Source organism: Dunckerocampus dactyliophorus, chromosome 6 (assembly GCF_027744805.1).
Source record: "Dunckerocampus dactyliophorus isolate RoL2022-P2 chromosome 6, RoL_Ddac_1.1, whole genome shotgun sequence".
NCBI lineage: Eukaryota > Metazoa > Chordata > Actinopteri > Syngnathiformes > Syngnathidae > Dunckerocampus > Dunckerocampus dactyliophorus.
Window position 1 is genome coordinate 7,420,495 of NC_072824.1, and position 13,988 is coordinate 7,434,482.

General features: G+C 42.1%; 1 protein-coding gene and 1 long non-coding RNA gene across 2 annotated transcripts; one reads left to right on the plus strand and one right to left on the minus strand.

Annotated features, from left to right (window-relative positions):
- Positions 1-2,743: 2,743 nt before the first annotated feature.
- LOC129182828 (uncharacterized) lies at positions 2,744-6,337 on the minus strand. Its single transcript, XR_008570697.1, has 4 exons — positions 6,195-6,337; positions 3,977-4,070; positions 3,775-3,857; positions 2,744-2,996 (listed from the first exon to the last, which is right to left on the minus strand). It is a non-coding gene; the product is annotated as an uncharacterized LOC129182828 (long non-coding RNA).
- Positions 4,150-13,401, plus strand: slc22a7a (solute carrier family 22 member 7a). Its single transcript, XM_054779383.1, has 10 exons — positions 4,150-4,770; positions 4,862-4,965; positions 11,373-11,527; positions 11,602-11,770; positions 11,828-11,945; positions 12,006-12,115; positions 12,184-12,398; positions 12,470-12,578; positions 12,897-13,103; positions 13,221-13,401. Exons 1-10 carry the CDS (start codon positions 4,426-4,428, stop codon positions 13,291-13,293), a joined length of 1,605 nt encoding a protein of 534 aa, XP_054635358.1. The 5' UTR covers positions 4,150-4,425; the 3' UTR covers positions 13,294-13,401.
- Positions 13,402-13,988: the final 587 nt, after the last annotated feature.

The window sequence follows — 13,988 nt, forward strand, 5'->3', positions numbered from 1 at the left end:
ATCCACCAATAGTTCCTTGATCATCCTGTAGAACATTGATATCATTGCTGTATTAATGCTGTATTTTCTTCCGTAGGGTTTTTAACCACCTTAAGAGTAGCGCGCAAAGCAGCATTATCTTCCAAAAATGCCTTGATATCATCCTAAAGAACCCTGACATCCTTGCATAATGCTCTATTTTCTTCTATTTTAGCTTCCTATTTATTGAGTTGTGGACTCCAATGGAGCAGCTACACACAATAACCCGCACAGAAAGCTTTCTAGATCTTCCAGACTCTGCGTCTCTTCCTCCAGTGTTTCCTTGGGTTTCCTGCTTCCCGCCCAAACGGTCTGTGTAATTTACTCCACCCCTGGCCCTCCTCCAGGTACGCCTCCCGCCGAGCCCACTTCGCTGTGATTGGTCACACTCCCAAGCGCTCTCGAGGACTTCCGGACAGCTGCCGAACCCCACTTTCTAATTTTGCTGGTACAGGAGATCATAGTAAACGGTGATTTATCTTTTTGAAATGTTCACTTTTAACATACAGCCCTACAAAGCTGCGCAGACACCCACTTTTGTCCGATTACTAACACAAAATAAACACAGTTAGGACACTGATAAATTGTTACTTACAGTACAGCTTGATCTTCTGACTCTTCAACACGACCAAGTAACGACCACGTAACCAAAGGCGTCGGACTTCAGCAACAGTTTGGTGGATAGTGCAGCTTCGTGTTGGCCCGTATTCACAAAACAGTCCAGTGTGAAGTGCTGTTGACAGATGAGCATTTTTTTCTCTTGCTAGCCGGGAATCAGCAACTCCAACCATTTCTGCCTGATGCTACTGTATCTGGGCATGCCCATATAAGGAAGTCCAGGTTGCATTCAGTGGAACTAGGTGTTTAAAAAAAAAAAACTGTAAAACACAGCGTGCAGAGCCGTCCAAAACTGCTTTCAGGGCTTACTTCCAAACCTCGTTATCTGACGTGTTGGCAACATTTAACACAACGACATTGTAACAACATTTATAGGTCAGAAAAGAGGAAATGCATAGTAGGTCCCCTTTAAGAGCAGCGCACAAGGCATATATATATATATATATATATATATATATAATATATACTGTATATACATATACACTCCTGATCAAAATCTTAAGACCAGTTGAAACATTTCTAGAATTAGCATTTTGCACATTTGGATCTTAATGAGGTTTTAAGTAGAGCTACAATATGTAAAAACAAGAAACAGGAGTGAGACAAAAAGCATTTTGAAAAAGTAATTTATTGAAAACAACAAAATGAAATAGGCTGTTTATCAGCTGATCAAAAGTTTAAGACCACAAGCTATAAAAGCCAAAATCTGCTCAAAATGTTCATTTTCTGTCAGGCATTCACACTGTCATGCCCTCCTGATGGCTAAAGCTAAGAAGCTTTCTCTTTTTCAACGTGGTCGGATTGTGGAGCTGCATAAGCAAGGCCTCTCGCAGCGTGCCATTGCTGCTGAGGTTGGGAGCAGTAAATCAGTCATTGTACATTTTTTTTAAAGATCCTGAGCATTATGGAACAAAAAAGTCAAGTGGTAGACCCAAAAATATCACACCTGCCGGATGATCCCATTGGCTGTCCATCAAGACACAGGGCGGTCTTCCACCCACATTAAGGCCTTACTGGTGCCGACTGCAGTGCAATAACCATCAGATGGCATCTGCGGGAAAAGGGTTTAAAAAACAAAAAAAATAATGCAAAGACCTCGTCTCCTTCAACGCCACAAAACTGCCCGTTTAGACTTTGCCAGGGAGCATCAAAGATGGGACATTGAAAGGTGGAAAAAAGTTTTATTCTCTGATGAGAAAAAATATAACCTTGACGGTCCAGATGGCTTCCAAGGTTACTGGCATGACAAGGAGATCCCACCTGAGATGTTTTCTACCCGGCACAGTGGAGGGGGGTCCATCATAGTCTGGCTTTTTCATTCAGTGGAACACTGGAGCTTCAGATGGTGCAGGGTTGTCAAACGACGGACCTCGTCTGTGTGGTAACAGCTGGGTTTTTCAACAGGACAACGCTGCAGTTCACAATGCTCGCTTGACCAAGTACTTCTTCAGGGAGAATAACATCACTCTTTTGGACCATCCTGCATATTCCCCTCATTTCAATCCCATAGAGAACATTTGGGGATGGATGGCAAGGGAAGTTTATAAAAATGGCCATCAGTTCCAGACAGTTGACGCCCTTGGTGAAGCCATCTTCACCACTTGGAGCAATCTTCCCACTAGCCTCCTGGAAACACTCGCATCAAGCATACCCAAAGCCATTTTTGAAGTGATTAACAAGAACGGTGGAGCTACTCATTACTGAGTCCTACTGAGAACATTTTTTGTTCTGGTTTGGAGAGTTTTTTGTTATTTTTTGAGCGATGGTCTTTCAGTTTAATTGTTGTTTTCAATAAATGACTTTTTCAAAGTTCTTTTTGTCTTTTTGTCTCACTCCCCCTTCTTGTTTTTGCATATTGTAGCTCTACTTAAAACCTCATTAACATCCAAATGTGCAAAATGCAAATTCTAGCAATTTTTCAACCGCTCTTAAGATTTTGATCAGGAGTGTATATATACAGTGTGTGTATATATATGTAAAACATTATTTTTTTCTCATATACAGGGTCAGGCAAAATGATCTGACACATTTGTAGGTTAAATAAAAGGCAAATAAAGTAAAGAAACAAGAAAGTGTTTTTATTTTCGAAAAGTACATATAATGCCATTCTGTTTCATTATGTTTTAAAAATTAAATCAGTCAAATGGGATCCATTATTGTCCACACACTCGATGCAGATCCAGTAGCTCAGAAGTTGGTAACCCATAACAAGATGGTGTTTGGAGCTGGTACGGGATCATGTCTACCAAGATTGAAGTGCAAACGGAACGCTCGTTGTGTTGCAGTTACAGATTCGTTTGTTTTGATAAACGTTTCCACAATGAAAGCGCGATGCTCACCAGGCCAATTCATGGCAGCAACTGAAAAAGAAACGAAAAACAATGGCATTATAAAGAAACAAAGCAAAATGGCATTATATGGAAAAAAATGGCATATGTACTTTTCAAAAATAAAAACGCTTTTTTGTTTCTTTACTTTATTTGCCTTTTATTTAACCTACAAATGTGTCAGATCATTTTGCCTGACCCTGTATTATTCTCGTAAAATTATGACATTTTCTCATTAGATTACAACTTTTTTTGTTTTTTGTTCAATTATATTTTTTTATTTTGTGCGGACCATTAAAAAAACAGCCCCTGCGCTAACCGCCGCTGCACACTTCCATCATTTTAGTCAGATGCGCATATTTTCCACATATTGAGTTTAAATTTAGTTAGCACAGCTGCTTTAGCCACTTCACACTACCTAATGAACTCTGAACTTTGAACTTTTGACTCAACCCCATAGATAACTGTTTACTCTGCCTACTGTGGCACAGTAGCCAATTAACTTCTGTGCTCAAAAACGTACTAGCCCCTCTTCTAACCATACCTGTCAACATTAATATATTATACTCTACATTTAAAAAAATTATTTGGGACGGCAAAATATTCCAATATTTTCCCGTGGAATTACAATTGTGCACATTTACAACCTTAATGAACGGAAAGATCTTAGCTTTGAAGATGGTATCATTTTCCCATTCAACACAGCTTCACAAAAGAGTACTTTAGCATCAACACTAGCCTGAGCAATATAATCAATGTTCAGGAAGCGAGACAAAGCACTTTGTCAAGGTTGTGTGAAGGTCATGCTTACAATCATGTGACAAGATGTAACGGCAGGACAATTAAGCATCCTAGACGTCTTTCCAGGAAGTCACTGACCAGGCGGAGATTTACCTGTAAGCCAACCAACAGAACAACAGCAATGAAAAGAACATACACATGAGTTGTAGAAAAAGAATTATAGCTCGAACAATTAAAAAAAAAATAGGTGTAGAACACACAAAGAGTCGTACAACAAACCAACATGACTGACAACATCTTGAAGTCATGCGAAGCAATCCGTCATGCAGTGTTCTTCCTGCTGGGACTTAGGCGCTCGTGTTCTTCCTGAAGACGTGAAACAATTGATGAGACGATTAGTTAGGGAGGAGCTGAATAATGCCAAAGGTCAAAGGTTATGCTGTAAACAAGAAGTGTGACCATGAATGTAAGGAGAAGATGACACTTGTTTGTTCACTTGCGGAAAATCTGCTTTCCCTCCTGTTGATCATCTGAAATGCTTGATCAACCAAGAAATCCGTTCTCTCTGCACATACTGTAAATACACCCACACACACACACACACACACACACACACACACACACCCAGACCCACACCCACACAGCAAGGCCCTTCCTCCTGCACAAAAGTCTTTTCCACCTGAAAAAGCTCAAGAAGAAACTGCCCACACGTCCAGTCACCATGAGGTTTGAGGAAATCCTTGATGATGTCGGCGGCTTCTCCAGGTTCCAGGTCCTGGTTCTGAGCATTCTCTGCCTCCCGAGAGCCATCCTCCCCCTCCACTTCCTGCTGCACAACTTTGTGTCGGCGACACCCGCTCACCACTGCGCCCTCGGGAGCCGGGGAGCCGACGAGCCAGAGCCATTTCCCCCGGCGATTCCCCGACTGGACGACGGCACCTTGAGCTCATGCAGCATCTACGAGGACCCGGCGGCATCCAACCTGACTCGGACCAACGGGACCACCCCTTGTCCTCGCGGCTGGGTCTATGACCAATCAGAGTTCACCTCCACAACCGCCACTGAGGTGAGCTTGGCTATCCTGATTTAGCGTTGACTCCCTGTGTGACGTCTAAAGCGTGTCCATCAGGTCTTGAGCCATGTCCGTGTGTGTGCAGTGGGACCTGGTTTGTGAGGACCGAAGACTCAATCAGGCGTTGGCGACATATTTCTTCCTTGGGGTCACGGTTGGCGCCATCCTGTTTGGGCATCTTTCCGACAAGTAAGCGTTTGGCAATAATCACAGCATATCAGCGCAGTAAAGAGAAGAAAAACCTCAAAGCACGGATTGCTTAACCACCGTGATCTGACCTTTGACCCTCTTGCAGTCCAGTATTTTTGTTGTTTTGTGAAACATAGAAGTCAGTCGATCAAGTGAAGCATGATGCTATCACAAATGTTTCGTTTTCATAAGCAGAGAACATGTACAATGCTTACTTTGTCATGATACAGAACATGTGACCATGTGATCACGTCCCCACACTCCGTGTGCACGCGTGTGTGTACTACGTCTGAGCGTCAGGATTTCAAAATGGTGTCAGTCTAGTAAATATTGCAATGATGCTTAATGGCGGACGAGGAGCAAGCTGTTGTGGTGAACAACGATGTAAGTTATACGTGTTTTGTTCAAATAATAACTAAAACTAGAAATATTTGATGATTTCATCCTAGATCTTGGGAAAAAAAACACAACCTGACAAGAATATAGTACTATATTCGAGAAAACGAGGGAGATAACAATGCACGTCCTGGGACACACCTAATTCTATAAAGCCTATAAAGCCCTAAAAACAACCTAAAATAAACCCCAACAAAGTTCCATTGACATAACCGACCTGTATATTAAACAAGGTACAGCAATATTGTTATTGTAGCAGTTAACACAAAGAACTATAGTTTTCTGGCATAGTAACACAGCGCCTCGCTAGCCTCATCGTCACTCACAACGCCTCAAGCCCCTACGAAGCGGTAACACTACCTACTAGAGCTGCTGCTGGAAAAGTTAACGCTAGGTTACAAATCATGCCTCGCACGTGTATTGCAGAAAGTTGTGGCAATAAGCCAAATAGTTGCTCGGCTTTGAGATTCCACACACTACCAACTAAACAACGGGACAGACTGAAGCAGTGGATACCGGCTCTCAACTTAGACCTGACGACATCACGAAGACGGCTCAGCGAAATGCTCTTTTGCTCTCAGCCTTTTTTACCGGAGGACTATGCTAAATTTACCAGCTCAACGGGGAGCACAAGTCTTGTGCTGAAAGATACAGCCATCCCATCAGCTGGCATCCCAATGAGAGCGGACATTGTAAGTGACTGTTTTCATTATACTGTTATTTTGTCCATGAAACATGATAACGCGATGAGAATGCCTTACTGTTCCACTATAGCTGGATGTGCCCAGCACCCAGCAACATAATTATCTGCCTGGGGAAAGGGGGCGTCTTACCTGATAACCTGTAGCTCATCCTCCGTATATTCAGGCTCAAAAAGATAAGGTTCTGGATTCTCATTTGTCCAAAAGTAGTTGTCACCGGCGGCGGTGGCTCTCACAAAGTCTGCTGATTGATTAGTAATAGCAAACAGACACACTTGCTATGCTGTTGTTGTTGACGGAAGTAGCGTTACAGTCGTTCCTACAGGCTTTGTGAAATCAATGCGCCCAGGAAAGAAGTTCGGGTAATGTTTAAAATGATCAAAATACGGCAAAATACTGTATTACACTTTATCAGGAATGTACCTGCTAATGCATGATCACAGCATGGAAATAAAACGATAAAACATTGTTCGATGTTTTTTACAGGGATTTATAGTCGAAATAGGTGTGTCCCATTACGTGCATTGTCAGCGCCCTCATGCTAACTCATTTTTGCTCTTAAGAACGCAGGGAAAAGGAAAGAACTATGTTATGTTTCACATAAGTATTGTTAATGATGGGCAAAATGGAAAACTGCCCTTTTTTTTATTTTGCCCATCATCCACACACGTCTTTCTCTTTTCTGTGCGTTCTAAATAGAGAAAAACTGCTAGCACGAGGCAGCTAACAATGCACGTAATGGGATTCATCAGTTCATTATTTTGCCGATAAACTCTCTTATTGTCGACATTATTTTGAGACAATTTTTCATTAATGTAATGATAATGTATGCCACGTGTCAAACTCAGGCCCGGGGGCCAAATCCGGCCTGCCTTGCAATTTCATCTGGCCCGCTGAACTGTTTGGAAAATAGTACCGAGTTGGCCCGCCTCACGTATTTTATCAAACGAAGTGCTTACAGTGGTCTGCGTAATTTAGCGACTCCTCCGATATAAACTGCTTCTGCGTTTAAATTTTAAACGTTGTATATAGCACGAAACTCACAACCATCGTTAATAAGGGTGCCAGATTCAAACCAAAAGTCTAAATAATTTAACTGTACATGACTAAAAACGGCAGCACTTTACTATTACACCTCGTCTGTACAAAATAACACCTTAAAAAGGCATAAAACAGTCAAAAGTGATTGTTTTAACTACTGCAAAGCATGCTGGGAAATGCGTAATCTGCCCATTCCACAGCTGCGAACTCTTCCGGGTTACACATCTGACGCATTGTGATGTTTTTGTGTTGATATAAAATACTGTAGCTTTTGCCCGGACATTGAGATAATGATGAAGACGTGGTCGATCAACAATCACTTTATTGAAACAAACAACCACGCCAACACAACCATTGTCGTATATCCACAGTCTCAGAAAGTAGACGTTTCAAGCAGGAATGAATGGACACGAAACAATGCACGTTTCCCCCACTCCGATGTAAAAAAAAAAAAAAAAAAGTCCATCCACACGAGTGGAGTTTCAAAAAAATGTATGTCCACATGAAAACACATTCACCAGCTGCATGCGTATTTTGTCCCAACCTCAAAAGGCAACCATAGGGGTGCATTAAATATTGTATGTTCTGTGTGCGCGGGCAACCGGGACAAAAGGTGTGTAGGCTGCTTACTTATCGAGTCGTCCCTGCTCGTGAGACATTTTCTCAAAATTTGACCATACTAAGTACTATTTTTTCAGCCTGGATTATTGGGGCAGGTCCTGTCATGTTGGCGACTTCAAACGAGCAACTGTGTGTGTGTGTGTGTGTGTGTGTGTGTGTGTTTGTGTGTTTTATTTAGAGGGCTTTATAGGCAGTATAGGTGTGTCCCATTACGTGCATTGTTTTTTTTTTCTCTCTTTAGAACGCAGAGACAAGGGAAAGATGTGTGTTACCTGTTTTTGGGCAAAATTCCAAAACATGCACCATCTGCAAAACAAAAAGCTAGGCTATAGTTGTGGGGCCAAATTACTCCACGTGAATAAAACGTTATAAAGTTAATTACGTATGGATGTAAAAATCATGTTGTGTCCAATCATCATGAATGTTCTGTGAGTGCAAGGTTTTATTTGCTACTATTGTTATGAACTTAACAAAAAACAGCTTAACTTTAAATTTGGGCTCCCTTGTCAGGTTTTTAATCCGCAGTTTTGGGAAATGTGTCATATGTATGTCATATGTCATGTCATATGTATGTCATATGTATGTCATATGTATGTCATATGCCATGTCATATGTACAGTATGTCATATGTATGTCATATGTATGTCATATGCCATGTCATATGTATGTCATATGTACAGTATGTCGTATGTATGTCATATGTATGTCATATGTATGTCATATGTCATGTCATATGTCATGTCATATGTGTCATGTCATGTCATATGTATGTCATATGTCATGTCATATGTCATGTCATATGTATGTCATATGTCATGCTATATGTATGTCATATGTCATGTCATATGTCATGTCATATGTATGTCATGTCATATGTCATGTCATGTCCTATGTATGTCATATGTCATGTCATATGTATGTCATATGTCATGTCATGCCATATGTATGTCATATGTCATGTCATATGTCATGTCATATGTATGTTATGTCATGTCATGTCATATGTATGTCATATGTATATAATATGTCATGTCATATGTATGTCATATGTATGTAATATGTCTTGTCATATGTATGTAATGTCATATGTATGTCATATGTCATGTCATATGTATGTCATATGTATGTAATATGTCATGTCATATGTATGTCATGTCATATGTCATGTCATATGTCATGTCATATGTATGTCATATGTATGTCATATGTCATGTCATATGTATGTCATATGTATGTAATATGTCATGTCATATGTATCTCATATGTATGTCATATGTATCTGTGTAGGCTCTCAGTCATACACGAGTTGTCCATCGAGGGAAAGGCTTCTTGAGACGTCATCTGTATTTCTGTGAAGAAGGTGTCAGACATTTCGCTCCTCATCCGAAGAGCTTCGTCAGCGAACTAACAAGTTGGGAAGTTCGGAAGCTCTTCGGATGAGGAGCGAAACGTCCGACACCTTCTTCACAGAAGTACAGATGACGTCTCAAGAAGCCTTTCCCTATGTCATATGTATGTCATATGTCATGTCATATGTATGTCATATGTCATGTCATATGTCGTCATATGTCATGTCATGTCATGTATGTCATATGTCATGTCATATGTCATGCCATATGTATGTCATATGTCATGTCATATGTCATGCCATATGTACTGTATGTCATATGTTATGTCATATGTCATGTCATATGTCAGGTCATATGTCATGTCACATGTCATGTCATATGTACGTCATATGTCATGTCATATGTCATGCCATATGTATGTCATATGTCATGTCATATGTCATGTCACATGTCATGTCATATGTATGTCATATGTCATGTCATATGTCATGCCATATGTATGTCATATGTCATGTCATATGTCATGTCATTTGTCAGGTCATATGTCATGTCACATGTCATGTCATATGTATGTCATATGTCATGTCATGTCATGCCATATGTATGTCATATGTCATGTCATATGTCATGTCATATGTATGTCATATGTCATGTCATATGTATGTCATGTCATATGTATGTAATATGTCATGTCATATGTATGTCATGTCATATGTATGTAATATGTCATGTCATATGTATGTAATATGTATGTAATATGTCATGTCATATGTATGTCATATGTATGTAATATGTCATGTCATATGTATGTCATATGTATGCTATATGTATGTCATATGTCATGTCATATGTATGTCATATGTCATGTCATGTCATATGTATGTCATATGTCATGTCACATGTATGTCATGTCATGCTATATGTATGTCATATGTCATGTCATATGTCATGTCATATGTATGTCATGTTATATGTCATGTCATATGTCATGTCATATGTATGTAATATGTCATGTCATATGTATGTCATATGTCATGTCATATGTATGTTACCACAGAATTAGCCAACTGTGCAAAATAACAAAGCAAAAGCAAAAACTACTAGTGGTTCTCATTTAAATCCATAACTAGTCTGCGTAACATTCTAATTTCAGTTTGCCAAATGAATGTGCGGTAACACTTTACAATAACGTACACAAAATTACATTTTTAGTTAATGAGGAACGACTCTACCTAACCCTAACCACTACTCATTACTTCCTCATTAGTTCTTCAGTAACTACTCTAAATGTATGTGCCTTAGTCATTAGTTCCTCATTAGTTCTTCAGTAACTACTCTAAATGTATGTGTCTTAGTCATTAGTTCCTCATTAGTTCTTCATTAATTCCTCAGTGTATTTTTGTGTACCTTTGGAAGGAACGGAGCGTGCCGCGGGTTGGATCCCAAGATGTGGGAGGCGACGTGTGATTTGGAAAGGTGTTTAATTCCAAATCAGCAAGTGTAAAAGTACAACACAAGCAGAAGCACAACAAAGATGCAAAAAGACAACTAAGGAAGTAGCAACAAAAGGAGACCCGGATACTACACGGGAAAAAGGGTAGAAACAGAAAGAGCTACCAAAAGGGTAGGGCGAGAGAACAAAAAACACTGCTGAATACTCAAAGCAGGAAAGTACAGGAAATCGCCAACGTTGCCGGAGTGGCCGGGCAGGTAATAAAGAATACAGGTAGGCAGAAAGACTAGCAAACAGAGTAACTGCTGAGCAACAGGAGCCTGAGTCGGGAAGCGAAGGGCAACGATCTGGCAACGGCGGAAGGTGTGCTTGCTTCTTAAGTAAGGCTGTTGCCCATTAGTCTCAGGTGTTGCTTGTCTGCTCATCATGATGGTGTGGAGTGTACTGCAATAGAAACACAGAAGAGGGCAGTATCGCAGCACACGAGACACCACAACCTTATTATAAAATGAGACCGAATGTGCTGTAGAGGATACCACACCATAGTATTGTGTCAACTCAGTATCGATTTTGTGTGTGATCCAAAGGGCTGAGTAAACAACGCTGTCAATATGCCAAAGGACAACAGTTTGTTACGCACAATAAAAATGTACAATAACCAAGACAGTGTATGAGAACCAAGGCAAAATTTGTTGAACATTTGGTTGAAAGGTGAAAAATATGAAAACCCAGGTGTTTGAAAAACGAGGTTTCACTGTATTCCATGTGAGATGCAGCTAACGTGTTGTTGTTTAAAAATGCGATGTCGATATCCTTCCCCTGACAATGTTTTGCGTCCATCTGCAGGTTTGGACGTAAGTCGATGCTGGTGTTGGCCTTGTCGGCCACCGCCATGCTGGGCGTGGCCTCGGCTTTCTCTACCTCTTACGTCATGTTTGCTGTATCGCGGGCGCTCTGCGGCGCCGCGCTAAGCGGCCTGTCCATAATTGGCACAGTTCTGGGTAAGACGTGACTTGGTTGATTTTGTGTCCTGTAGTCATCTGCTAGCCTTGTCACTAACGCGCATGTCTGTCAGGAATCGAGTGGACGGATGTGAAGCACCGCACGTTCACGGGCACGGTGATCAGTCTGTCATGGAGCGTGGGCAACATGCTACTCGCCCTTCTCGCCTACACTATCCGAGACTGGCGCCACCTGATGCTGGCGGTCACTGCGCCCTGCGTGGTGTCCATCATCAGCTGCTGGTAAGAGCAACGTTTGTGACATCCTCTTGAACCTTGACCTCAAGTGTCGTTGCCTAGGTGGCTGCCCGAGTCGGCCCGCTGGTTGCTCGCCAACGGCAGAACTGACGAGGCCCGCAAGTACCTGCTCCGCTGCGCCAGGATGAACAAGAAAAACCACAGCAATTTGGAGGCAGAAGTAAGGCGAGCGTGCACAGTACTTCCTGTAGACCTTGCAAATTAAATTAATTAATTCCAGACCCTGGAAAAAGTCACGGTATCCGAGGTGGCGGAAAAGACTCACTCTTACCTGGACCTGCTCAGAACACCTCAGCTTAGGAGGATCACACTCATCTCTGGCCTCTTCTGGTAACCAATCTCCTCACTGACCTTTTAAACCGACACAGAGCGGCGCTAATGGCAACCGCATGTTGCAGGTTCGCTGTGGCCTTCCTCTACTATGGCATCAGCTTTAAGATCTCGGGCTTTGGCGTCAACATCTACCTCACACAGTTCATCTACGCCGCCATCGAATCTCCCGCCAAAATCCTGACCTACTTTGCTCTGGACCACATTGGGCGGCGCAACGGACAGGCCTGGTTTCTGATAACAACCGGAGCACTGATTGGCATCAACACGGCCATCCCGCTTGGTGACGTGACATGGAGCGCCCTCAGCGGCCATAACAAACCTTGGAACGTCAGTGTTCTGTTTCTCTTTCAGAGTTCTCGGTGGTTCGAACCTGTGTCGCCGTGGTGGCCAAAGGTTTCTCTGAGGCGGCGTTCACCACCGCCTTCCTCTATTCGGCTGAGCTTTACCCGACCATCCTTCGGTGAAACTACATCCTGTTAGCCTAGAGTTAGCTGAGCATCAGCTTTCAGCTCCACTTCTAGGATATATCAGCCTAGCATTAGCCTCCAGGACATGTTAGTTTAGAGTTCACTTCTTGTTTGGTTTGTTTCTTGCTTATGCTAGCCTTGGTTATGCTAGTGCGCGTCTGAGTTATACCATAACAATAGCTCTGAGTTTTACGTAGAATGTTAGCTTGTTATCCAAATCAAATATTTGCTGTTTGTGCTTTCTGTGTTGATTTCTGTTTTTTGGCTCAGTTAGCATGTTAAGCTAAATGAAGCTGCTGTCACTGGAATAGGCAGTGCGGGATCGGGTACGCTTCCTGTCTCGGTCGCATCGGCAGCTCCTTGGCGCCGATGATCATGCTGCTTGAGGACGCTTGGCTTTTCCTGCCGCCCCTCATCTTCGCTGGAACGGGAATACTCAGCGGAGCGTTTGTCTTCCTGCTGCCAGAGACGCTAAATGTGCGCCTGCCGGAGAACATTCTGGACATCGAGGAGGGAAGGTAGCGCTTCTTTGCAATTTGTCATCCTATATACAGTTAGCATTACTCTGCCTCCCAGAGCCATAAAAGAGCACTGAACTGTTAAAGTTTGTGGACTTTGTTTTCTTTTTTCTTCAGACACATCAAGTCAGACAGCCATTATAGTACTGAGATGACCGCCATCACGACCACGCCAACGCACAGCTTCTAGCATTCCTGGACGTGTCCAATCGATGGATGGATGGATCCACTCTGAATCTACACATGTTTAAGTTTTGTGAGGTTAAAATCAAATAAATGTATTTGCCTTGAAGAACCAAAGCGTCATTTTCTACTCAAATGTTACGAATGCGGCCTGTGACAAAGGATCTCGTGTTTGATTCTCAAACACACCGACGAGTCCTAGTCCGCTGCGCCGGTGTGTCACTCTCACTACAGAGGTCGACGTGCACCCACGCAACAAAGCATGAGTGAAGGACAGTGAAGGTCACTCAGAATCCATGTGGCTTGTTAGCGTTAGCCGCTATCACGGACCAGACCGAACATCCAGACCTTGTTTGGTTGCGTCCCCCTGCCAGCAAGCTGATAAGATCCTCACCCGGCAGCCATCTTTAGAATTTTATCTCCTCGCTTAAGGGTGCTTATCACTCCCCCGTTCCCAGGATAGCGCAACCCCACGACACCACCGCTCAACATCTTCCTTCAATTATTAATTGTGTTTTATGATTGACAGCTAATGTTTATTAATGCCATGATTATTTAGACCGTGTTTCTACTACTCAGTAATTAGCGGGTAGTTAGCATGTTGTTTTTACCATGCTATTACACAGTCCGTAGCTGTTCATAAGCTGTTAGTTACATGAATTACAAGATTGTAAAGTTGTATCTGGATTCTTTCACTTACTG